The following is a 27,432-nucleotide window of genomic DNA, read 5'->3' on the forward strand; positions in this document are numbered from 1 at the left end:
AAAGTAAGAAGCTATTTGAATCTCAACTAAACGCATAGTAATAAGGCAAATTGCTGTGGCAGATACCTCCTTGATCCAAGGAAGAGAGGTAAGGCTGTAAAAACCCAAGAGTGGAGATGGAGAGAGGATTACTGTGGCTTTCCCAAGCAAGCCCTCATGGCTTTTCCTCTGTAAGCTCCCTCCTCCCCTGGCAGTGAAAAGGAATGTTTTCCAAGCTGCTGTCCTTGCATTCCTGTCTTAGTGGAATGTGGTGCTCCTGAGCAGTGATATGAGGACCTAGACCTTTTTAGCTGTATGTAATTTGTGAACACTGACAGATCCAATCCATCCCAAGAGATGGGTGTGCAGAAAGGCAGCCCCGAGCTGGAGGAGCAGCAGGGCACGAGCTGAGGGCTCCCTGAACGAGCAGGGAGCAGCTGTGCCCGCAGTGGCACAAGGCTGGTACAAATCCCCAGGGCAATGGGACAAGACATTTACCATTCACCAAAACCAGGCCAATGACGTCACAGGATTTATTCAAAACATGAAAAAACCTTCTTAACAGACCTGATGAAACACACAAGTACAGAAGACAGGGAAGGTGTTCTCACCGACAAATTGAGATTGCAGAGCTACCCCTTCCACCTTGCTGCCACAGAGCCCCTGGAGCAGAAGAATCTGCCCTTCTCAGCTCTGCCTGTGTTTCAGCATGAGAAGCAGAGCACACTCTCCCTCCCCACCACTCCTGAAGCATAGAAGTAGCAAACCTGCTCCCCACCTATGCAGAAAAGCACACAGCAGTTGAGAGATCCCCTCTGTTGGCTTGCAGAGGGCTGGAACTCATCTAGCAGCAGCTCTGTGGTGTTTGTGTTAATGGGTACAGCAAGTAATTAAACAATTGCAAAGGTAGAGCAGCAGAGAGGTGGGAAAAGGCACTGATTTCCAGTACATTCTCCCATCTGTGCTTTGGAGCAGCTTCCCAAAACCTTTCTGATAATAAGGGTTCTTCTGTACCAAGCCCACCACTGTACTGGAAAAGCAAATGATTGCTAAAATTTATTTTAAATTATTTTTAAAAAAGTAAGAACATTAAAAAGTCTTGCAAGATTCACTGAATTATTAATTGCTTTCCTTTTCCTTTGCCAAAAATGTCACCTGAGTTGTTTCAGAAGTCTTCAATTTGGAAGGAAGTTCACGGACTGTTTATAAAATAAAATATTTTGCACTTATCATTACAGAGCTTGACAGCATTTCCAGAAATCATCCCTATTCTGACGAGTCCTTGACTACAGGAACAAATTTTAAACAATTTTTCAAGTTTCTCAATGGCCCAGGTTTTTGGCAGTCACAATCCCTTTGAAGCAAACTGAACTATGTTTGTTGTATGATCTTGATTTGTGCAATCTCTGCTTAGAAAGCCTCTCCTGTGCCTCCCCTACCCCGTCATCGGCTGAGATGAAGCCAGAGGTATCCACATGCTGCAAGAACCTGGCTCCACTGGGAGTCCATTTATTGCAGTGACTCATGCAGGTCAGTGGCTGTACCACAGTGAGCCTTACAGCTCAGAATTGGTCAACAAAGTCCTAAGAGCAAGCCTTGCTACATGGAAGAGCTGTCAAAACACACCAGTGCTTAGACCTAACAAATCTGACAACCCTGGTTTAAAAAGTGCTTTGAAAGTCAAGGAAAACGAAACACAGTAAAACCAATCTGTCAGCAATGCACTTTTCGGAAGCCAGGCAGGGTGACTTTGCCGTGAGTGTAGATGTCCTCATCCGTGCCCTGGTTCATGTGCTTCACCAAGTTCTTCTCAAACAGGAGCGGGTGGTAAGCTCCCATGGTGCAGGCGTGGTCATGGAACTTCTGGTAATAGTGGCAGATGTCTGTCTGCCGCTTGGAAGGCAGGAATTCGTACACGTCCACTTGGTCACACAGCGTCATCATGAGCACGATGCCTGCGGGGGACAGAGAGCAGACAGCCCCAGTCACACCAGAGACAGCACTGAACATTCCAGAGGGACAGGCAGCCAGTGAGGAGCAGGCAGCTCCAAGGGGAAGGGTTTCTGTTACTAACGTTCAGAGCAGAGGGGCAGAGAACAAGTCTGGCCAGGCAGGGCTCTTTTCTGAAGCCCTCCCTTGCCAAGTGTATGATCAATGTGATTTCAGCAGGTTGTTTACACTGACAGCCATGCCAAAAGGACAATTTTTAAGACTACTACCATTATCTGTGACCTTCATGGAAACTTGGGTGTCTGCCAAGCGTGCGCTGCAATTAGCTGACCCGAACAGCCCATCTCAAACCTGCCTGGATAAGCAGAGATGAGACCTTCACATTTGTCCCAGCTGCCTCTCGTGAGTGCAGGGAACATGGGAGGGGGGCCTGTGCTGGGAGATGTTCAGGGAGACTGAGCAGCCTCTGCTCTTCAGGCTCCCCAGAGCAGAGTGGTGCTGCCCTCCTGTGTCTTCTCACCCGAGGACATCACACCAGGCAGTGCTGGGCACAGCCAGATCAGATGGAAGCCATAGTTACCAGCTATTTTTCTTCAAAGTGCAAGAAATAGCAACAATATACCAGAGAAACTGAATCAGTGTGCAGCATCACAGAAAATTCATGCAGTATCTGAGACATCAGGGACCATGAGGAACTGTAAGACATTAAAAGAACCTAAAGTATATTTTAAACATGTTTTCATCCATCTTTTCAAATGAAAAATTTTGATCACACTCAGGCCTTCCAGGGAACACAGAGGTGGAAACTGGAACTCATCTATGCCCTTGAATTTGGCAAGGTGATTTCTTTTACAAAGCAAAAAGCAAGGGGACTTGGCCCAAAGTTAAGCCCCAGAGGAACTGCTGTTTGACGTGTGTGCCTTCAAGCCCATAACTACAGTTAAAAATTCTGCTGCTGAAGTCATTGACTGTGCTGTTACCCAGCTGCTCTACACATATCCAAGCAATGATGCAATGATTTAATAGGTGCTGGGCCTGGCAGAAACACAAAGCAACTCTGCTTACACAGAGACAGAAAGTGCCTCTGCCCCAGCAATGATGGAGCAGAGCTGGGAGCAGACAAAGGGAGGAAGCACAGCAGCTGGACAGTCTGTGGCAAACCAGACTCCAAATCTATGCTGTGATTTCAAATACATGGCAGCTTCCCCAGAGGTTCACTCCTTTTCATTCAGCTGGTTATGAGAGCTGCTCTCCACTAAGCAAGAAAACTTTTGCAACAACAGAATGTAAAAAGGAGTTCCTTTGCTGAGGAGAGCATATCACCTTTTCAGGGCAACTATTCAGTCTGACCTTCCACAGACACCCAGTAAGTTGCTGAATACACACACATATTTATATATAAATAATATATGGAAAAGAAACAGGCACACCCTTAGAATTCATTTACAGTAATCAGATTTATTTGCCTGACCAGATCTGAGCCTGCAGGAGACACATCCTTCCTCTTGCACCCTGTGGGAAGTGCTCTGGCACTAGAAGCTACAAATCCTAGAGACCATCCCAGTGTTGCAGTCTGCTCTCCTGTTTCCAGCTGGAACTGGGCCATGTTTGTGACTGCTGTTTCAGAGGGGTGCTGCAAACCACTTACTGTAATACAACTGAGCTGCTGCTCTGAAGATAGGAAGCTTAAATTTTGGCACAGGACAAACACTGTAAAAACAACTCTGATAAGCACCATTAATTTGTAGTTGTCTTTGAAAAAAAGGCATCTTGGAGAGCTCCTGCCTGCAAACTGAACCAGAAGTTTAGAGGGCAATTATCTTACCAAGCATTCCTGATGATGGTGGATTAGGCTGAATATGCTCCAGGGAATTCTCCTGCAGAATATCCCAGAGTTGCCACTGCATTTTGGGATTCAGGATATAGAAGGGCTGCTCTGGATGTGTTCTACGATACGCTTTATAGCTTTCAAAAAAGTTGTAATCTGGTTTTCTGTACCACTGCAAAACAGAAACAGGAGGTCAGATTCTTTATTTCTGGCCCACTCTACTGTAACCATCAGGAAACAAGGATGAGTGAACCCGCTGCTGGGGAAGAAGATCCTGCTACACACCCACACTCACTGTCCCCTTGGGCCACTGTGGTGAGCTGACTCAGTAAACAGAGCAGGAAAACCCCAAATCTCAATGAAGGACCGCTGAATTGTAATTCAATTTTGTAATTTCATTTTGCACTCCCCAACAGCAGACGATGTTGAGAACTCTGCCTTAAATGTTCCAGACCCAGATCATTCTCCACATTGCAATACCAAGTAGAATGTTCTGCAGGCAAGTGTTCCTAGCTCAGCTTCCTGAACCAGGCTGAGCTGATTTGCATCCTTAAATTTCCCCTTTCAGTAAAAACTAAGGATTGTTTACATTTTTCCTAAAGTCGAGATTTTTTTCCCCCCGTGTTATAAATAGCCCATCCTGGTTTTACTGACTCTTAAACATGCTGTCCATAGCCCCTTATGCCTCCTAGAGCCATGGGACCAGGCACAGAAATAAATATCAGTGAGAAAACAGGAAATGCAGTCCAAAAAAAGGATTGCAAAGACCTCTCAGTTACAGCCAGAATTTACAATAAAAGTAAAGAATGGACTATTGACTCCTACCTGCTTTCCCTGTGAGCCTCCAGAGCTCATCACATATCAAAAAACGCTTTTTTGTACTCAAAATCAGAAGTGAATTTCTAGAGGGATTGCACACCCACAGGTGAAAGCTGACACAGACCTTCAGAGGGTTTCCCAATCCATTCATAATGCATCAAGTATATCCCATGGCTGACTGCTGCTTGAAATATCCAAGCATCAACCATCAGCAAATCTTAGATTAACAGTCAGAGAGAGGAAATCATCCTATAATGAGACAACTGCTACAACCAGCAGTGACCTCCTCTCTGTGCCATCAGCCCATGGGAAAGTAAAGGTGGTGACCCATTATCCTTGACCTGAGGCCCTTCACAGGGATCAGAAGCAGGCAAGTGTTTTCCTAGGAGCATTCATGCATGGGATACTCACAGAAGTACACACAGATATATCCATAAAACAAAAAGGCAAACAAGAAAGGCCTTGGAATGAGTGATTGTCCACATTAGGAGGAAGTGGTTTAACAGAAGCACTTCAAAGCATGTGAATCTGATTTTATTTACAAAAAAACTCAGCCTTACCTCACGAATTTCTGCATGATATGGTGCTGGATCCCAGACAATTAAGATTCCAGTGTTATATAATGGTTCCCTCAGGAACTGCTGTTCTTCAACAGTTACAAGCTTGGAAAACAACAACAAATACAATGATATGGAGTATACTATCAGAATGAGCAGGCAGCCAAGCAATAAAGCACACCTGAAAATGGCCAGAGCCACCCCACTGCTGGTTACTGAGCATGGCCCGCTGTGTGCAGCAAGGACACAGCCCCTGCAGTGCCCTTCCAACACACAAGCCAGTCCTGGCTAGCAGCAAAGGACTTTGTGGAGAGTCACAAGAGAAGCTGCCATAATGCTTTCCAAGGTCTTCCATCCATCTCCAGTAACACACTAAGGACAGGAGGTGCAGAGTGACCCAGCCTGTGTGAGGATCCCATCACTACAACACCAGAAGCAGGAGGAACAGCAGCTGCTGCCGGCAGTCACCAGGACAGTCCCAGCAGAGCCTCATGCAAATACACTCTTGGCTTCCTCCATTTAACCCCCCCAAAAAAGGAACCTCCATTTAACCCCCAAATAAAGGCCTGCAGGTGGGTGGTTTCTCTGTTGGGTGCAACAGGAACCCTGGCCAGCCAGTGCTCAGCTGCTGAGACCATCAGTGCAAGAGATGAGAGACTACAGCATCCCCAGCCAATCCTGCCTCATGCCAAGCCCCCCCCCTTGCCTCTCTAGAGCAGGGAGGGGATGGCTCAGGCAGGGGAGGCTGGAATCTCCTGAGAGCAACAATGAGAAGAAAAGCTTCCAACAGAGTTCTCTCTATACTTGGGACATAACCACCACTGCTTGGGACACCCAAGGGTAACCCAGGTTTGCAGCAGAAAGAAAACCTAATCAAACAATTAATCTCCTGTCCTCCTCACCCACCCAAAACCATAACCTGTACAGGCACAGCTCGTAAACATTGTAATCATAAATCATAATCATAAAAAATCAGCAGCCATTTGTCCTGATTTTCTCCACAGATCTAATTATGAGCTAGCCAATTAGTCCTTGAGCATCCTGGCGGCCTCAGCAGCTGGCTGCCTCCATGGCTGTCCCCAATAACCAGAGTACAAGGATGCTGCAGCCAGCCCAGATGGGAATTATTCCAAAATCAAATAGTTTCCTCACATCTGTTCTTAACTCTATGGGATTAGACCTCGGCCTTGACCACGTGCACTGCCTGGTTTAAATTCCTTACAGCAGCTAAAATATCTAGGTCACTGACAGCTGGAGTGTGCAGTGCTGCAGGTCTATCTGCCTGCAGCCTGTGGACACCAGGGGCAAAAAGGGGCACAGTAGCTGGCACCAGCCATCCCCTCAGCTGGGCGCGAGTGGGATGGAGCACTGCAAAGGGGCAGGGATATGATGAGGAGTACACGCACTTTATTTTCATGTCACTGTCTCCATAGCCATGCGAGTTGGCAGAAGCACACAAACCCCCAGAGAGCTGAGACACAAAAGCACAGGGACAAGGGACAAGCACAGGCACAAAAGCAAAGGGACAAGAAACCAGGAGGGGAGCACCTCCACAGCCACTGCTTGCTGTATCCTCCCACACACTGGAGCTGGCTCTTGGCACTGCCTGCTAGCTATCAGTCACTTAACCTGTCTGCTAAAGGAATCTGGCTCCCCATTTACCCTCAGTGTCCATTTGTCGTTTAATAGAAACTGATTCTTTCTAATTAATAAAATTCATTTAAATTACTACATGACTGACTTGTCTTGCCCAGATTTTTGATCCTAATTAGTTAAGTGATCTATTAGTTTTCTGATTTCTTCTTTAGCCAGTTCACTGTGTAATAGTATCTTGTTAATACAGTCCCTATCCTCTTAGTACATTTATTGCCCATATCACAATAATTTCCTTCTTTCCTGCTACCAGCAGTCAACATCCCGCAATCTAAACATGCTCTCCTTTCCCACCACAGCCTTCCTCCATTCCACTGATGTGCTATCTCCTTTCTCTTCCTCCCTGCAGACTGTTAGTGCCAATAACAGCAAAGGCAACCAAAGCAGAGTGTGTTCTCTGTGACAGCAAGAAGCCAGCCCAGGAGAACTGGAAACAAGGGCTGGGAGGAACGAGGTACTCTGGGCCTTGGTCAGCTGTGCAGAAAGGAGCTGTGTCCTCCAGCATGGCATTGGCACATCTTCACATGCACTTCAGCCCTTGTTTTTGCAAGATATGACTGCTTTCCCAAGGCAAATCAATGCCTTGTGTCAGACTGCAGGAAAACATGCCATTAAAAAAGCAGCAATACTGATAAACCAGTCAAGGCCTGAGAAAATAAATGAGGCAACATTAAATAAATTCTTTATTTAGCACAACTACCAAGCCTGTGGGCCTACAAGCATATCCTCAGATCTGGAGGTCCCAAATTTCTTGCCTTCCTGTCACTACCAATCCATTAATCTTTCTCTATGCACACAGATGTACAAGATACTCCACACTACTCCTAAAACCATCTGCCCCATGTATGTCCTAGAGACTGGCCAGCAAATTACAGAAAAGTATCTTAAAATAGTTATTAAGAAACTTAGGGCCACTGGCCATTTGTGCCAAAGGGATATTACTCAATACAGACCAGCTTTGACAGATCAGATTCAGGAGATCCCACTTCCTTCACTTGGGCAGCGGACTGAGGATTGATCAGCAGTAAGAGCCAAAATAAAAGCAGCCAAGCCCCAAACCCATTCCTTTTCTCAGTTATAACATAAGAAAAGCCAGCCCAGAACAAGAACAAATTACAGCTTGTCCAGTACCTGATGCCTTTAAGAGCTCTGGGCAAGGCAAGATAAGGCACAGCACCTGCAGCAAGCTAAAAGGAGAATGTGATCAGGCCACCCCACTAACAAGAAGGTTTAATTGATGTCACCAAGACTAGAACAGCACTGAACCATTCAAAGTGCAAATAAAAACATGTAAGAAAACCAGGCTTCCAATCCAATGGTCTCTGAAGTGAGCAGACTGCAGTCAGAGCTGCTCACTTCAGAAACCCCAGATGAGAAACTCCTGCACTACACACATGGAAAGCATTTTTTCCCCTGGTCAGCAGCCAGATCAATGCTCCCTTTTGAGTCAACTTCAGCCTCTAAAAACTGCAGCAATATTGCTCTCCCTGTAACTGACGTTTCCTAAGCTGGTGCCTCCATTCAGAGGGAACATCACCCATGACTGCAGGCTGATCTGCATGGAGAACAGAAGCACTATAATGACATGGCTGTAACTCCACTTGGTCCAAAGTAAGAGAATCCACATGGAGAGTCACATCACAGCTGTACAATCACACAGTTACCCTCCTCCCTGAGCAGATAACACTGATAGCACATAGGTCATGCACACATTTTCTCTTCATATCACTGTAAGCTTGGCCATGAGCACATCCTCCAGAGAAAGTTTGCTTAAGTGATAACGCCCATCTGACATCAGAAAAATACACAGAGACAGGAAAGATTAAAAAAAAAAAAGAAAAATGTCAAACAGGACACAGAAGTCAGCAGCCAGATCTGTCTGCTCAAACCAGACTGGTTCAGAAAGGACAAACTGTCACCCTTCTGACTGGGGGTTTAATGCAGGGAACAAGATACAGCAAGCAACAGCAAAGAGCATGGCAGCAACTGAAGAGTGACTCAAGAGCTGAAAGAGGTAGCAACAGCACTCACACAAGAAGCAAGAATATCCCTTAAAAGACACACAAAATGAAGGAGGCAAACTGGTTACACATTTGCTCTGTGTCTTCTTGCCTTTGAAGAGGATGGTCAAGCTCCTGTTGCTGTTTTGTGAAACTTCAAACCTCATTACATCCATGCACTCCTCACACAGGGGCAGGTGAGAAAACTCCAGGCCTACAAACCTTAGCTTTGCAGTAAGGAAAAGAAACTGCCTTTTTGGTTCAGGCTTACAAAAGCTACACTTCAGCCACTCATCTCTCCTTCACTCAATTCCTCAGCCTTCATGTGCCTACAACCTCCTCCTCCTCTTGTGAGGTGAGGAGATGCTTGTACTCAATGCTGCAGTGCTGCACCAGGTCTTTTAACCAAATGAGTCCTGGCCTGTTCAGTCCTCCTTCATTCTCTCACCAGCACATCCTACTGTGATTTCCCCTTTTGTCTGCTTGTCTACACTTGAACATTTCTCCCCCCAGAAGGGACAGCCATGAAGGGTAAAAGGTGGAAAGGTGCAAACACACTGAGATGTGCCTACAAGAGCAAGGGTCTCACTCTATTGCTGGACAGTGGCAGACTGACTCTGCTAATGCACTGCGACACATGGTTCTAACCCCGGAGAGTTCCCCAAAGGGAATCAGCAAAGGGACACCTTGATACCTACATGGAGCTCTCAGAGGCAGTGAAGATTTAACTCTGTCAGCAAGGCCTTGCATTAAAGGCACTTTTTGCCATGCTCTGCAATGAGGTCCTAGACCCAACAGAGCCCATCCCTCTCCTAGCTGTGCACAGGCTACAGCTTTAAAGGTGGGTCTTTTGTTAAGTGTCCTCAGCCACGTAGCAGCCCTGGTTAATGTGTTACCTACAGAGTCTGCAGCATGGCTGGGCAGTACACTGTTCTTTTATTAAAAGCCACATACGCGTTCTTCATACCCATCTCTGGGGCAGGCACAAGTCATCTCTTGGCACACCTCTCCTTGCTGACGTGGCTGAGCTGTTCCTGCCTCTCACTCCAAAGGCACAGCAGCATCATGGAGCTGGCCTTTCTGTGCCTACACAGAGCCTTTGAGCAAAGACAAAACCCAGATTACTTTGTGCCTGCTGTAAATCACAAGCAGGCTACTGCAAGTTTGCAAGTGCATGCCAGTGTCACTGAAGTCACCTCAGATTTACCAACTGTCCCCATTCCAAGGAGAGACATTCCCATCCTACAGCCATATGCTAAGGACAGGAGAAATCAGATGAACAGCCCTGTTCTTCCCAGCTCCCAGACAGTGCAGCTACACAGCTCTGCCATGCTTGGCCTGCTTGGTGCACACTCCTCAGACCTACCTGGGAATTCACAAGACGAATTGTTGTCTTTTGCCCCACATCATCTTGAAAGCCCCTGACAGGAGCCCCATTGAACCGCAAGACGGCGTCGTGGCTGTCTGAAAGCCAAACAGAAGAAAAACCTGTGAGCCAGCGACTGGGTTTGAGTGATACCACAAACAAGTGACATTACTCACCTGCACTTCTAATACAATCTGGCTAATCCCTGGCTTTCAACCTAACATCTAGAAGTAGCAAGTCAGACTCTTTGGAAGAAGGTGTGGCTCAAACTTCATGATCAATACACTTTTTAAAATCTACTCTCTAAAACTACAACCAACTGCCACATTGAGAGCACAACCCTAGCATTTGTTCTTCCCTCTTCCTCCTGCCAAACACTTTACCAGGAGATAGACCAATACACAATTAATTTACCACATGGCTGGCTGCAAACTAAGAAACTAAGAAGTAGTAGCAAGCCAGCATCCTCTCTCCCAGCCTGGAGGTTGACCAGCTCCAGAAACCAGCACACCAACCACAGTGGAAAGCCAAGCTGACCTCAGCTTGCCAACATGCCTCCCACAGAAATAAACCCATTGCTGTGCCTTCAACAGACACAGCTTCTTGCATGCCTTGGGATTCACTGCATTTTCCTCTGCTGGCATCATCTCTTAAGATAGCACAGCACTCCTCCAGCACCCTCCTCTGCCTTGGCACAGCCAGCCAGGCCATTGGGACCTCCTGGAGTCAGGCTACTGCTGTGACACGCAGGGAGGTTGTGCTTGTCACCTTGGCTCCTACCTGCCTTGTGGTTGCATTTGGGTAAGAAACATTCTCTGTGATCAGAGGGGCTGAGTTAGAGAAGCAGAGTGATCTTTCCTGCATTCACACTGAGGTCACACGACTGCACCACACAGCACCTGCAGGAGGGTCTGTGGGAATTGCCAAGTTCCAGGGCAGAAGGACCCACCTGCTCCAGAACTGGGTCTTTTTGAGATCATTTTCTTGAAAATGGGAGTGTTCTAACAAGCAATGCTGGAGGATCAGTAATCCCTGGCAGCAAAGACTGATTTTTCAATTTTATTCTCTGGGACAAGTGTAGCTTCTTAAGAGCCCTTCCAAAGCACCATCCAAAACCAAGAAAGGGGATGTTTCTGAAAAAAGTGTCTCCATGCCGAGAAGTGGCTCTGCGGTTTCCACTACAGACCCTTAGCTCCACATCCTGCCTTGCACTAACGCAATATAGGGTTACGATTTCCCCATACGTAACTTCAGCCAGACACCAAGCATTCATATGCCCCAAGTTTGCACATTAAAAGGGTGTTTAGTAACTGCTCAGGCAGAGTAGCTGGCTCTGTCTCCAGGTGGTTGTGCTATACGCGGTATCTCTCATATCAGATTTTTCAGTGGCAATTTATAACCCTCGGTAATACCAAGAGCCCAGTAAAAGGTGGTTGTTTACAACGCTGTGCTGCTCTGCCAGCCACCCTTACTTTACCTAATTGCTCATTTGATACCTTAACATGATTACATAGAACAATTATTTCATGGAGTAACAACTCAGCAACCCATTGTGCTCATTTACACAAATACTTCATTTTAAACTTGTAAGATTTAGTACTTTTGAGACAACTTCCTCCAACAACACCACAACATTTCCTACATGGAAAAAGTAGGAAAAACAGTACAGAAATACACAGAATGCTCCTGAATCCTTAATACTCACCCTGCCTAGCTCAAGGTTGCAAGTGCTCAAACTCTGCAGAAGCACCAGCAGAGTTAACTGCTTGAGCAGAAGTGTGAAAGTTTGTGACCCAGGCACAAGAAACACAGGGCAGGGACACCAGCAGGGGTTAATGGCATTTGCCTCAGGCACACTACACAGTGACCTCCCCAGCATCCATTCCTTGTGATCTGGAACAAACCAGTGCTTCAGCGTGGGGAGGGCTCAGAGAGGGGCAGTGGGAACAATGAAAGGGCTTTGCCTGTCTGACATCTGTGCCAAAGCACAGCCCATCCCACTTTGCTGCTCTCATACCCAATGCAGAGGTGCAGGGACTGCATTCCGACACTCCAGAACATCACCTCCCACTCCTGCGAGGGTCTCCTTCCAGAGGAACAAGCACTGGCAGTAACGCTGGAGCCTGGGCATAAGCCAGCTGAGCTGGGGAGGCTGTTCAACAGAAGGTCACTTCTGTGCAAACCTTTAGCTCTGAACTCCAAGAGGCACCCAAACAACCTGAGTTAGGTACTTGAAGGAAAAGGAAGAACTGATTTCCCAAGTCTTGACCCATCTCACTTCAAACACTCCTAAGAGGCAGAATCAATTACATCAACCAACTCCCACCTGCAATTTGTACCAGGAGGCAATGCTGTTCTTCACTGCATTTTTCATAGCATTTTAACACACTTCCAATTGCTCAACCTCACTCTAGCTCCTGCTTATCTGATGCCTGTGGACACAGAGGAGTTTCGGGGGGAGAACTTATGAGCAAGTACCAGAACTCAACACTCTATCCCACAAGGGACTATGATTCTGAAGGCTTTGCCAAAGTTGTCCATGAATGATGCATTAAAATCTATCCATCTACCTGTTTCAGAAAATGAAAGCTATTTGCAGCTGAGTGCAGGCCAAAGGGAACTGATCCAACAGACAACTTATGAATACACCAAAGCCTGCAAAAAATTTCCACTTGAGAGAAAACTCCCAGATTTTAAAACTTCTCCTACTATGAAGCTACTGTTCAGCAAAGCATGAACCTTAACTGAGCTCCAAACATCAAAAAATGAAGCAAGCTGAGGGAGCTGCAGGCTCTGAAGAATTTTCTGCCTGGTACAAAATCCTGAGTTGAAGACTGAAGAGTTGGTCTCCCCAGCATGCTGCTTTTGTAAAGACAGAAAACACTTTGGCATCAAAACATACTTCTTTATAATTCACAGTAAAAGACCAAAGCGTGGGTGGTTAATAATTAATGCATTAACGTCAGGTAAATATGGTCAGATGAGTCCGCAAAGCATCACCAAACTTTGGACAAAGATAAATCCCTGTAAAGTCTTTTGATGGTCTTCTGGGCTCAAATTCAGCCAGCTGCCTTACGGCTCAGAATGAGGCAGTATCACTTTTGGAAAGCCTTGAGCAAGAATTACAGAATCACTGAGGCTGGAAGGGACCTCTGAAGATTGTCTGTGCCCAGCCCTCAGCTCAACACAGACTGCTCAGGGCTATGTCCAGAAGGGTTTTTTCCCCTTTACCATTTTCTTTAATTTCTTCTCTGAAAATGTCTTCCTGTATGAAATTTTTTCAGACTGTGCAATAAGCATTACACAACTTACCCCAAGCCCTCTCAAGAAACAAACACCTGAGGAACCAAGGCTGCTCAAAAATCAAAAGGACTTGCTAGAATAGAGCTACCTATTACTCCCATCTCCAGCTAGATTAAAATATTTACTGACTTTAGAAGTTTAACATTTCCACTTGTTTTAAACACCCTTTGATCACAAGAGACTTGTCAGTAAGAGCATGACAGCAGGTTTCTTCTACTCAGCCCAAGTTATAAACAATGATATTTGACTTCGTGCAAGCTGAAAGATACCAACCTATCTCTTGTCCCAAGCGAGATGATTTCAGAGACCCTGCTGAGGAAACGACAGCACAGCGACCCAGGTGTCCCACTGCTTCACTGAGGCTTTTCCCTGGCAGGTATTGCTGCCACTCAGAGGTACCAAAAGGACCATCCGACCTCTGGATCATGGTCACATTGACTCTGTCCCGCAGCTGGCACAGCAGCTTCTCTGGGCTGAGCTTAGCATTCCTCTTCCCATTGTAAGTCACATTGTACTTGTTCATGGCCAGGTAGTTTTTCCTGACCTTCTGCAGCCTGGGTATGAGATTTCTGGATGAGCTGTCCTTATCCCATACCTTACCAAAGGCTGCTTTCTTGGACTTTTCAGCTGTTTCAGAGGTGCTGCCTTTTACTTTGTTTTGGGTACCAAGCCACATTTTGGATACCTGCCCCAGTTCACTGGCTGCTTCGTGGAAAAGGCCTTGTGATTTAACAGTGTTCCACTTCTCCAAACTCCTGTGCCCCTGCAAATCATCATTCCTGGTCTTCAAAGGATCATAGTAGTTTCTTCTCGTTTCTCTCCACAGGCAAACTGTCAGTGCTACCAGGACCACCACAAGAACACACATGAACTTTTTCAACACATTGATGTGAACCATAGTGCACGGTACATCCAGATGGGACACTGGAAGCTGGCCCTGGGAAAAGGAAACAGCTCAGTCAGGGCTGCAGGCACATGCACAGGTAAAATCATGGAGATCTGTATGCAGGGGGAGGGAAGAGAGACAACATCAGGATAATTCTAAAATTTCAGGCTGTTCAAAGATCTCATTTCAAAGTCTACCACCTCAAACACCAAACAGAAAGTCCTGAGCTGGTATCTGCCATCACATGCTATGTAATGGTGACCTGAGGTCACTGCCACTCAAACCTTTTTTCTACTCCCTTCCACAAGTGACAGCCAAATTTAACACTGCCAGCATCATACCAGCAAGCAGGGCAAGTCTCCACATTGCTTTGCTTCATCTCCCATCCCTGACAGTCAACATCCAAATGCCAATAAAGGCACTTCCAGAAGAAGTGAGTTTTTACTTGACCACAGACTTTAACACTAATGAAGAACATTATAAAGCATAGAACTGCAAAGAAAAAAAAAAAAAAACCAAAAAAAACTCTGAGTTCATGAGCCCCAGGAGCTTCACCAGCCTGGTACTTTAGTGACTTTCCAGGGAACTGCTGCAAGTCTGCAGTGGGCTGAGTGCACTCTCAACATCAAACCTCACTGAAAACCTGCTGGAAGCCAATTAAGCCCCAGTAAGGTTTGGGGCATGTTTGGGCTCATAAATGCACTTGGGTAAGTATTACTCCAGGTAAGTTATCTCTGGAGAAAGCAAAGCCAGATGCTGTTGTACAGCACTGCCTGTCCTCGTTTGCACTGCCTCACACTAGCATATACCTCCAGCTCCCATCATGTCATAAAGTGGGAATCCAATAGGAGGACTGCCCAAAAAGCAGCTCAAACTAAGCTGATTTATGGGGGGCTGGTGTATAAAATATACACTGATGCATAAATCCCTCACAAGCAGCACACAGGACCACAGAAGAAAGGACAGCAGCTGCTCATATTCCTACATGCTGCTCCAGATGTGTCCAAAAGCAAAGTATGGAGATTCCAGGTGTCCTCAGGAGACTACCACATGCAGATCACTGCTGTTCCCAGAGGGGCACAAGCAGCAACTTCCTCCCTGAGTAACCTGCTGAAAGCAAACACTGCCACACTGGACTGCTGAAAGGTTACTGAGCTACAAACACTACCTGTGGATAAAGCAGCAGCTCTCCAACTCAAGTCATTTTTGGCTATTGGCAGGTTTTCCTCCACGGGCTTAAGCAGGATATCCCAAAACAAGAGTTCTGTGATGTGCTGAAGAGTTCAAGAAATACCTAAAAAAAAAAAAAAAAAAAGAAAAAAAAAAAAGAAAACCTATTAAGAAAAAACCTCAATGTTCTAGGGATGAGCAAGTATTGCCTCAGATAAGCCCTGTGGTCCCAAAGAATCACAGAATTACAAGGTTGGAAGAGACCTTCAAGATCATCGAGTCCAACCTGTTCCTTGACACCTCAACTAAACCCTGGCACCCAGTGCCACATCCAGTCTGTTTTTAAACACATGCAGGGATGGTGACTCCAGCACCTCCCTGGGCAGACAATTCCAGTACTTTATCACCCTTTGCATGAAAAACTTTTTCCTAACATCCAACCTAAATTTCCCTTGGAACAGCTTGAGACTGTGTCCTCTGGTTCTGTCAGTTGTGGCCTGGTGAAAGAGACCAAACCCCACCTACTACAACCACCTCTCAGGAAGTTGTAGAGAGTGATAAGGTCTGTTACCAAGAAGCTGTTACCAAGGCCTGGAAGGACAGCAGCAAACACATTAACACCACATAGGCATTTTAAATGCCTAAAAGCCCACTCAAAATGGGCATCTTCCTTCTTTGTCTAAAATCTGCTCCCAGCTAGAGCAGACACCCAGCTCACAGGCTGCCTGCTCTCTGGTCCCACCAGAGCAACCAGATCCACCCCGAGGACTGGACATACCCAAAATACAGTGAAGGAAATAACCTGATGCTGGTGCTTAACTCAGTGAATAGGGGAAAAGAAAAAGCTAACTTTTCCCAGGGAAATATCTTACTGCCTATCCTTGAGTAATTCAGGCACTCCTGCAGAGAAGACTCCCTGCTCTTTTGGAACAAGACACATGGAAAGCTGCTTTAAAAACCATATCTTAATCCATAAGTCTTCACAGAATAGATAAATGTTTTAGACTTTACAGTTTTACTCTGCCAAGGAAATGCAGCAAGGGAAAGGGAGATTTGACAGTATCAGCTGAGAAATCAAAGTAGCTTGCTTTTACAGGAAGTCTGAGTCAATACAATGCCACAGGAGCTAAATTAAAAACACTATCCTTTACAAGACTAAATACTAAATTATTAAAGCATCCTAATGCTTAAAACTTATATTTTAACTTTATTTTTTATAAAGCACTCCACAATGAAAAAGCAAATATTGCTGTGTTCTAATTCTTAACAACAACAAAAAGAGCCAAGAAACACAAGTAGCTCCAGCTTTTATTGAAATTATTTGCCCTACCTTGACAGACTGTATAAATTTTCTTTTCCTTAAGTACAAATGCACTAGAAAGGCACACTGAAGTCTTTGAACCAGGAGAGGTAGAGCAGTCTGGAGAGGTGGGTCACCAGGAGGGGATGCAGGGCACCCCTGTGCTCTGTTCTGCGAGGAGTAAGGTTCTCCATTCATGGTTCCTCTCCTGCTGTGGGCTCTCAGCCTCTCCCTGCTGCCTCCTGCCATCCCCTCTGCAGCTGGGACCCCGGAGGGACAACTCACTTGGGGCCTGCCCGGTGCCAGGGAGAGCAAAAAGCACCACGTGAAGGCAGCTGACTGCAAAGCCACGTGCTGATGGGGAAAGCAGTGCTGAGTCAGCCTCCACACTGTCGGGGCTCTGCTGGCAAACCACACACACAGAGCAATGCTTTCCAAATTCAGAGAACACCAAAACAGAGCTGTCCAGTGTCAGCTTAGCACCAAACTCTGAGACACCTCCCTCTGAGCATGCTGTTTCACACAGCCCCCAGCCTGACTTTATCCACACTGGATCCCTTTACAAGAGGCAAGGATCTGGCTTCCAGAAAACCCAAGTAAGACCTTCTGTGCAGGGGGGACAGAGCCCCAGCACTGCTGGGGGCACCCAGCAGCCTTCCACCTTGCAGAGCAGAGCTCCGTGCTCCAGGCCCTGAAGGACTCTGCCCTGCTTTTGACTTCAAAAATGTCTCCTGAGGGGTTTCCAGGTGGAGGTGATAGCGGGCACATCTCAGTAACCATCAGCTTTTGCTTCTCACACTTGAATGATCTAGAAGGGTGGCAGGTTCATTACAGTGAAACAACTTTACAGCTCTCTGCAAGTTCCTGCTGAGACACTCCTTGTAGTGATGCACAGCTCAGGATGCCCAGCAAGTCACAACAACTCCTCTCCTTTCCAGGCCACTCAAGGGCACCTGGAAAACTCATCTTCTGCACAAATTATCCCCACCTTTGACTGTACATGCTGCTGCAATGTGAACAGTTAGTTTGCTTTGATTTTTAAGCTGGCAAAGTAGGCTCTGTAAACATGTTTTAGCAGAGCCACAACATTTCAAGATCCCTTCTGTTCCCCATGGACACTTTGCAATTCAGCTTAATTATTACTACTACTTCACATTATAGGATTTTCTTTTATTTGCACAAGCAGTGCCCTAAGATGGGGTCCCTCTCAAACATTATGACACCAAACCTCTGTTGTGGAGAAGAGCAGCAATCTGCTCTACCTGGCAAAGTAGGATAGCCCACAAGTGGCTACTTGTGTGCATTTCAGTCTGGCGGTGGTCAGCAGAAAGGTACCTTTCCAAAGGTGTTGGAAGCTTGCCACGTACACAAAACACAAGGTGTCAGCTATGACTATGAGGAAAGAAAGGACAAAAAAAAAAACTCCAAACCTAAAAAAAATACAAATAAAACAAATTAAACAAATAGCTGTCACCCTGAAACCCAGAACCTGACACAGCTGTAGGATACAGCACTGGCTGGCATGTTAAGCCCACACAGCAAGTCCTCTGAGGATAAATTAATCCTGTGCAGAGAACAAGTGAGGGACATGATATCTTCAAGGCAGTCAGGGAATTTGTCCACACATTCTAATACTTAACCTTTACTGTCCAATTTTCTTACTGGTTTCAGGTCTTAACCAGCAAAGTACAGGAGTGTGAAAATCCTGCTCCTCTGGTGTCCCAGAGGCTGCTGTGTGCCCAGGGAGCTACAACCAGCAATGGCACAGCACAGAACATCCAGCAATCCTGATTTCCACACCCCAAAGCAGATTTACCCTAAAATTGCTAACAAGTATCCTCATCTCAAACAGCCCGTACCTGTCTCCTATTGCGCCCAACAGCCGGTACACAGACAAACCACAGGAGCATGGACAAAGGTATAAATATGTTTCTTCCAGGAAATGCACACAGCTTCCCCAAAATTGTGTCATCAGCTGTACCAATGCCCATCCTCTGCACATTTGTTTAATTTGCTCTTGAAACCACTCACATTTCCCTAAGAGCCCGAGGCAATGAACTCTGCAGCTGCACACAGTGCGCAGGCAGCCCCTCCTCTCTCTGCTTTTCCAGGCTCTGTCCCACTTGCTCGAACTCCTCCTTGCACAGCACCGTTTCCACACTTCAGATGCTCTTGGTCAGTCTCCCAACACGTCAGCAGGGCGTGACCGTCCCCCGAGGCAGGCACACCGGCCACCCCTGCTGAAAACGCTCTCGCCACATGGTCCAGCAGCAACACAACAATGGGGCTGATTTGTTCTCCTTGTCAAACTTCCTTTATTTCCCCTCCTGACCACTTCTGAGCCCTGATCTCTACACAGTCTGCAATGACTTCAGGTGCTTCTGCAAGCTGCCCCTGGTGCAGGGCAGGAATAAATACACCTGACAGAGCATTATCTTACCCCTACTAGCAGAAGCTTCCTTTGCTCCTGTGCTGCCCAGCCACCCAGGACCACCAGAACACTCTGCAGCTGCTCAGGGTTTCCCCAGGTTCCAGCAGCCCTTCTGGGGACAAAGACAGCCAAGCTCAGAACTCAGCCCTTCCTCCTCTCCTCTGCAGATCCATTATCAGTATTTAAGAGTGGGGATCCCAGAAAATCCCTCAGGGCCTTCTGTGACCTTGTGGAACCTGACCTCCTGCTTTCCTACCTGCTAGGCAGCCACTAATCCAGGACAGCTTAGGTCATGGGATGAGAGGAACCCTCTCATCCCACGACAGCTTAGGGTGGCTTTTACTGAGGCTCCTGGTGAGCAATCTCTAAAACCTTGAAAATTCAAGGCATCCCTCTCTCCATGTTCAGAACCTTCTGAAAATGAGAGAAGAGGAAATAACGTAGATAGAGTTGAAATGTGACCCTTCTGCAAACATATGATTAGACTTTTCATTAGTTCTTATATATTCTATATGTGTCATTTTTATTATGTTTACTGGTCTGAAGCAATGGATCCTACCAGAGGTTCCTCAAACATAACCATGTCAAGACACATCTTTAATTTAATTTAAATCATGACTTGAGAGACATAACCCCTGGGGATTACAGGAGATGCAGGAATCACATCCACCTGGTTTACCAGGCTTCTCCTTGGTCCTGCCATTCATACATCAGCATCATTCAGCTGCAGTTTTCTTCTCTCTGATGGATGCAAAAAAGCTTTTTACTTGAGCAAGTTGTTCCTCAATCTTTTTTTTTTTTTGATAATGTGATAAGTATTTCATATTTAAACTCAGAGCATTTACATTTCTTTCCAGATTTTCTTAATTTATGCATATCCATCTGCACCCACAATTATGCTGTGCCTGCCCACAAAGTAGGAAAGCTTTGTTCCCAACTTTTGCTGATGTATTTTTGAATGTTTTTATGCTACCCTATATGAAGATTTTATACTTAACTACACCTTTTTATTCTTTTTTTGATACATTCTCAATATTAACCCTTTCCTCCACCCAACACCCACTGTAAAGCATCTCTGAAAAGAGCAGTGGCTGGTACCAGAGGGTGAATGAGTCCCCATGTGTGTGGAAAAGACAACATGGAAATGTATGGCTTGAATTCTTCTGTCCAAAATAACATACACAAGGAAACCTAAGATGAGAAAAAATGTGGATTCAAAAAGTAACCTCAAAACTGTATCTGCTCTTAAAATTTCCTATTCCTGTCCTGAGGAAAAAACATTTCTTAAGACCCTTAAAAGCAATAAGCAAACTATGCTCATGCCATTTTGCAAATGAAGAAGCTACACTTTCCACATGCTGGATACACCAGATGAAAAGCAATAAAACATTTTCCAAGCTAACTGTCCCTCTGGAGCCAAGTTTCAGATCTCTCCAATATCTGATTTAGCCCAGCCTGTTAATTCAACTGTGTCTATCATGATTTTGTAAATATATAAGCAGGGAAGGCTTGCTTCTAGCAATTCTTGGTTTCTTTCCAAAATATCACTGTGCTGTGAAAATAAAACATCTGTTGAGCCATACATTTAGGCATTTCCAATGACACCAAACAGAACAAAACAGAAAGGGGAGAATGAGGAAACTTCACATAGAGATTTGAGGGGAAAAAAAAAGCATTTTACATGAGAAACATGGTTAAATTTCAGGTGACACATTGAGGAACTATACAGGTCACTTATAATAAATAAACCATTCAGTCAGTCTTGCCTGTATTAAAAACCTCTGCATGTGCCACTGAAAATATGCTGCTGTCACAGGTGAAAAAAAAATCTTCAAGAGAACAGGGGAGGCAGATTCTGGGGGGAGGCACAGGGGTCAGATTAAGCATGTGTTTCATTTTAGTTTTACATGTCAACAAACATTAGGATTTAATATAAGTCAGAAGCCTTTATTTCTGACTGTGTCAGCCCTTTATTCTAGCTCTTTTCTACATGTCATGTAGGCTTTGGAGGGAAGCTATGCCTAGCAGCACTCTGCTTCCCCTTCAGCCCTCATTAAAAGGCAGCAGCTTTTTTACATATAATAATTATATACAAAGTATTTTATATGGATCTAGTACCTTAACCATGGTATACATATATTTGTGTTTTACCATGAAAATATTCTAAATACTAATAATATTTACATGTTAAAACTGCTTTCTGAGTCACAGGATGCCACATAAATCCAGGATATCAGATTTATCAGCACTTCATCTAATTAGAGGTTTACATTTTAGTCTTGCTATAGAGGGTGCTTTTAGTGGCTGATAATATGGATTCCAGTTATGAAATGCACTGAGCCAAATAAAGAGTGAATGTAGTGGACCATGCTTAGCATCCTCTTTGCTGGGTTACTCACCCAGAGGGACAGCATGTTTATGAACTCCATAACAGGACCAAGCCCTCAGCTGGTGGGACCAGCACTTCTCCCTTACAGAACCCCCTTCCTACCCCGGAGACAGACAGACACTGCTGAATATTCCTTGTTAATAGCAATGGACAAGAAAGAGACCCCATTTGCCTGGGGTGTCTCCATGCCCCGGGCCATTTCTGCTCTCCTGCTGCATGTTCCCACTTGGATGCAGTTGCCAGGTGGCCACCATGCCAGCTCTCAGTACAGCTCAACACAGAAGCCATTTCCTGATGGGCACATGCCCATAGGGGTCTGTCTCACTCAGCAAGACACCTGGAGATGCCTCTTAGCAACAAATCTTTTCTGCCAGAAACTGCCAGTTTCACCTTCAGTTGGAGAAAAGTACATGCTTGAACAGCAGCAGCTCCTGAAAATGCTATTTCTTCCATACCCAGAGCCCCAGTGTCAGGGCTTTACAAGTGAGGATTTCATCATTAGTCAGCTTTATCACAGCCATTTTGCTGAAGCCAACAGCAAAAATCCCCCTACCCTGCCCAGCTTTAAAGACCAGGATGCAATTGCTCATTTGTGGCTTCTTACTTTACATGGAACATTACACCTTCAAATCATTCCCCACCTAAGCATGTGTTCCTCTATGACGTTCATCCTTCCAAATGAACGGGGGATGCTTCTTTATTTGAAATTAACAGCATGTGGCAGGTCAACACTACCATCTCTGCAAATACCGCTGTGTGCCAAGACACAACTGGTGCTCCTTGGCCCCAGGACAATGAAATTCCCTGTGTGCCAGCTACAGACACTACCCTTCAGGATACTATATCTGACACCAGCCCTTTGCAGATGGGGAAAACATCTTTATGACTCAAGGACAATGCAGTAACTCTTTATGACTTGCTCAAAGACTAATTTAATTTAACCTAATACCTAGTCTTTCACTAAGTGAAATAAACTTGCTCAAGTCCAGATCTACCAATGCTGGTTTTCAGTCCAATAGAGCTACCAAGATTTATTTTTCTCTACATACCCAGAGTTCATCCCTGTTGGGGATGGCAGGGCTAGCACTCGGCAAACAGCAGTGTTCTACCACACCAACTTCACTGGAAGAAAGAAGCAAAGTGTCAGTTCTTGCCATTGACTTCAGAAAGCCCTAGTCAAACTACTCTATGTTAAACATTTAAAATAAATTGGTTTTCACTAAGAAATCCGTATTTTATAATGCAATGACACTTACAGCTGTGAAGACTGTTTATCAAAAAGTATCAGGCGGTGAAAAAAAGGCAGGACCTGAGAGACAGGCAACTAAGAGAGCACTAGAAAGGACATCCGCTAGAACCTAGTAAAGGAAATAACTACCAGAGAAATTATAAAAACAATAATGTAACAAGGAGTTCAATTATTTATCCAGCAAAAATCAAAGTATCAAAAATCAATTGTTTCTATGCAAGGAACTTGAGGCATGGAGGACAAATGGAAAATTCAAAATTAGAGTTAATTATTTTGTCTCTGATAAGAAAGGAGGCACAAAAAACCCCCATGTTTTTCCACAATCAAAACCACTTGGTTTTAGTCTCCATAACCACAGCAATTGGAAAGCTTAATTGATACCACTTCTATCTCACATCACCATTTCCACTGGTTAAACTGAGACTGAAACAACCAGAGGAAAGTCAGGTATAACTCAACTCAAGTTGTTGAGAAAGCCCAGGTCCAAGCTCAGTGTCAGGCTGCAGCAGAGCAGCCAAGGCAGCAGTACACAGGAATCAATGTACCCCATGATCCTGGGTGTCATTTGCTGTTGAAGCAGCAGCCAGGTTCTCAAAAGCCAGAGTACCTGCAGTAGCAGATGTCAAGTATCTTTTGCCAAAGCACATCAAGTCACCTCTTCACACAGGGAGCTCTTGGCGTGGCTGAACTTTAGTAACACCAAGTGCTGCCCTGCTTTTCAAACATAGGGAACACTATGCCCCTATGTCAGCATTTCAAATATATCTGTCATTAAGCCCACAAAAATATTGCCAGGGAAGCAACCTTGCCTAAATATAATTCAATTTTATAAATCATAGGCAATATAAATGCACAGCACTAAAGTAGGTGCCTAGACATATTTGAAGACATTTAAAGAGCTTAGGACACTCCTCCACCCTCAAAGTTTCATGTACCTATTTAGAGGAACAGGAAACATTAATGCAACCTTCCTGAGAAAGCCTGCATTTGAAACCTCCTTTCTATTTCCTTCCCTCAACATCCTCCCAGATGCTTAGGAAAGAAAAGCAGGTTCAGCAGTACCTCCTACCCAAACCCAAGATTATGGCCTCCACTTAAAGATCCAGCATGGAGAACACTTTGCAGGAACAATCAGGTGCCTCTCTGATGTGCAATCCCCATTTTTTTTGGTGGGATGGAGGACTGGGCAAAGCCTAACACCACCTCCAGCTGTAAACACCCAAAAAGAGCATGCCACCCATCTGGCAGCTCCACGGTGCACGTACATCACAGCCAAAGAGTTCCCTTTTTCTTCCCCAGTTACATACCCTGACAGCATCCCAGTGACAGATCACTGTTGCTATGGGCATGGCATGAATTGGTCTGAAACACAAGTCTACATAGTTGCCGGAGGGAGGAAAACACCATGCTTGAAACACATGTAAAGCTTACTGGCGTTCTGAGAGGCCAAGAAGACAAAGGCCACTTTAATGTCATTTATCACCTCTGCCTGGTGTTTTTAGCCTGCTTTCTTCACCACCAGAAAACCAGGTGTAAAGCCTGGAAAGCACTACCCAGCTCCTGCTCCCAAACACATCACTCACTTCTTACAGTCAGAACCAAGTCTGGCAGCAGAGCTTGCAGATGACAAGTGGATGGATCCATCATGGATCTGAACCACACCCCCACTCCTTGAAGCAGGCAGATTTCTGCCCTCTGGTATTTAAGACATTTTATGTACGTGGGACTTTGAGAGATCGAGACAGAAAATTCCAACAAAAACAGAAGTTACTCCCTAAAGTAGAAAAGGAGGCACCAGACGTTTTTCATAACTCCTCCATTCAATATTGGCTCTCATACTGCCTTTAGTACAACATGTTTCCGCAGTCTCAGAAATAGGCTGTAAGACTTAAAAAAACTCTGAGCCTCCCAGAGCAACGAAAGGTCCTCATCTTCTCCTACAATCAGCCAGCCCTTTGCTGGAAGGATGGATGTGATATGCGAGGAAGGATGATACACGGAGGAAGGGAAAGAGGATGTTATTGCCAAGGGCTGGACTCCTGCTCACAAGCACACACAGTTCCTTCTGGCCACCCAGTGCCACCTGGCCACAGAGACACCAGACTTCCTCCTTCATAAAGGGAACTCTCCCCAGACGCAGAAGTCAGGCATCTGTCATGCCTGGAATAGATGCACCCCAGTGCAGACAAGGAGGCTGCAGAAATCCAGCAGAATTTTTCCATGTGCTGCTGGTGGCTGCCAGCTGCTGGGGTGACTCCCAGGACACCCTGGGGGGACACCATGCCTAACTGCTTTAGAGCAAGAGCTGTTGGGTGTTTCCAACAGCAGGGATCTCACTCAGTGCCACAATATCCCACAGTGCTCCGGATCGGGAGAGGATCTGATGCCACCTCTAACACAAGGCCATTTCTCCTTGCTGCTCAACATCCAATCCAAGCACAAACAGGAAAAGCACGGGGCTTAAAATTCACTGAACATTAAACAACTTGATCTGGCTCAGACCAAGCTTCAGGTTAAAAGTTACTCATTAATTTTATTTATACAAATCTGTGTACCTTCACTCCAGTACACTGCTAAGAGACAAGTTTTCAAGCACTTCAGATGGGAAGCTCACATGGGAGCTGATCTCAAGTGACCCTTCATCTTCCCTTTCCTTCCTTTTCCTGTCAAAAGGATCCTTAACAGTAATATACCTTACTCTCCTCTCCACAAACTCCCCTCCAGGTTAACAGGATGGGAACTTGGTGTGGCAACCACATTTCTCTCTCTCTCAGGATTTTTATTGAGGTGCACAGAGAGAAATGAAAGAGAAAACAATTTCTATTTCTGCTCCTTGTTTTTCTCTTGTGGAATGTGTTTGGAGAATTGTTTACCCAGAGTGAGCGCTTGGTTGGACCATGGTGGATTGTTTGGGCCTGATGGCCAATCGGATCCACCTGTGTCTGGGCTCTGGAGAACAAGGTCACGCGTTGTGAGTGAGTTAGATATGATAGTTAGAGAAAGTAGCATGTAGTATTTAGTATCCTCTTTTATACAGCATATTAATGTATTATAACATAATTATAATAAAGCAATCATTCAGCCTTCTGAAATTGAATCATTCTTCCCATCAGGTTCGCTGACATCTACAACACTTGGTTGCCACCATGCTGTGTTTTAAGCTTGCACAGGTATCTGAAGGTAAAAAGTCCTGGATATCTCCTGACAAGAGGCATATAATATTTTTCCCTCCTCATGCTGTCATGCTGTATCCCCTGAGGCTAAACTGATAGAGAATCCTCAAGCCTTGGGTATGCTGATTAGAATAACTCCTCATGTAGGAAGAGCCACTTTAATATTAAAGCAAAGGAAAATAAAGAGCAGCCTAGCAAAGTTGTCATAAACTATTTTAGGATTTTTAATTTGTATTTCACTGGTCTTTTTGTGCATTTGTTGGTTTTTTTTTTTTTGTTTGTTTGGTTTTTTTTTTTGGGGGGGGGGACTTTTTTCTAATTATTTTTGAAGAATCAGGCCAATTCAGCTAAAGTGGTTCTGTTCCACTGAAACATGTACTCTGTCTCGGGTTTGTAATGAATACACGTACTTATATATTTACATACATAGCCTCATCTATTTTTGAGTTAAGAAATAATGCATTCATAATACAGTGACATTTCAGAAATAAAAGCTTTTTCATAAGCTGCCCAACACACATACAGGCCAGAGCTGTATGTTGTCAAGGGAAATTACTTTCATATGGCATTAGCTCTGAATTTTTCTTCCTCACTCCAAAGTAACAAATTCAGAAATCACTAGTTAAAATGCATCAACCTGATGAGTATTTTCTGAAGTCTGCTAGAACAGCAATTTAAGGGTATTTTCCCCAAAGTACAAGGCAAAAAATTGTAAGCCAGCTCTAGCTCATAGGTTCTTTATCTTGTCTACATCTCTGTACAGCATTATCTGGAGGCATCTCAAACAGGGGAAGCACCAGTGCTTCACAAACTTGCAGCAAACCTCCCATGCCATTTTTGGGACGTCTTTAAAAGCTGACTGAACATCAGAACTCTTTCAGAGATCGTGGCAGATTATGGCCCAAAGAGGTGAAAAATCATTTGCGTGAGAGTAGGGGAGCAAAGCAGAAATTCCCCACACACTCGTCTGGAGGCGCCGGCTCCCCCAGAGCCTTGGACGTGGCCACGGCGCTGCTGCTGCTGCCAGGGCAGATGGAAGCCCCGTGCTCTGCCCTGCCCCAGCCCGCCGAGCGGCGGCCCCGGGCTCCGCTCTCTGCCCCGGCCCCGCCGAGCGGCCGCCCCGGGCTCCGCTCTCTGCCCCGGCCCCGCCGAGCAGCGGCGCTGCCGCTGAGCGCCCATCGCCAAGCCCGGTGGTTCGTGAAGGGCTGCGTTCAGAGTTCAGCGACGCACAGCGCTGCGTGGAGCAGGGGAGGGACGCTGCAGGTGCTACCCACGAGAAACTGGGTGCTTTCCTACTGTCTGCATCTCCAGGACTCTCCTCTTCCTCCTGGGAAATCTTCCCCTAAGGCCCCTCACATCCCTTCCAGCATCCACACAGC

The 27,432-nt window shown here is 45.5% G+C and overlaps 1 protein-coding gene across 10 annotated transcripts in view; it reads right to left on the bottom strand.

The window, feature by feature from the left end:
• Positions 1 to 498: 498 nt before the first annotated feature.
• The window catches only part of ST6GAL1 (ST6 beta-galactoside alpha-2,6-sialyltransferase 1), a 44,514-nt gene continuing 17,580 nt past the window's right edge, over positions 499 to 27,432 (bottom strand). For 4 of the 10 annotated variants that reach the window (XM_053986023.1, XM_053986026.1, XM_053986021.1 and 1 more), the window contains 7 exons: positions 22,681 to 22,753; positions 15,510 to 15,635; positions 13,729 to 14,392; positions 10,153 to 10,250; positions 5,137 to 5,238; positions 3,755 to 3,929; positions 2,652 to 3,639 (listed from right to left, as the gene is read on the bottom strand). In XM_053986023.1, the coding sequence (XP_053841998.1) occupies positions 3,362 to 3,639; positions 3,755 to 3,929; positions 5,137 to 5,238; positions 10,153 to 10,250; positions 13,729 to 14,353 (1,278 nt within the window). In that variant the 5' untranslated portion in view covers positions 14,354 to 14,392; positions 15,510 to 15,635; positions 22,681 to 22,753 and the 3' untranslated portion in view covers positions 2,652 to 3,361. The other 6 variants (XR_008438556.1, XM_053986030.1, XM_053986025.1 and 3 more) reach the window with 6 other exon arrangements.

This window comes from Vidua macroura, chromosome 10 (genome assembly GCF_024509145.1).
Source record: "Vidua macroura isolate BioBank_ID:100142 chromosome 10, ASM2450914v1, whole genome shotgun sequence".
Lineage (NCBI taxonomy): Eukaryota > Metazoa > Chordata > Aves > Passeriformes > Viduidae > Vidua > Vidua macroura.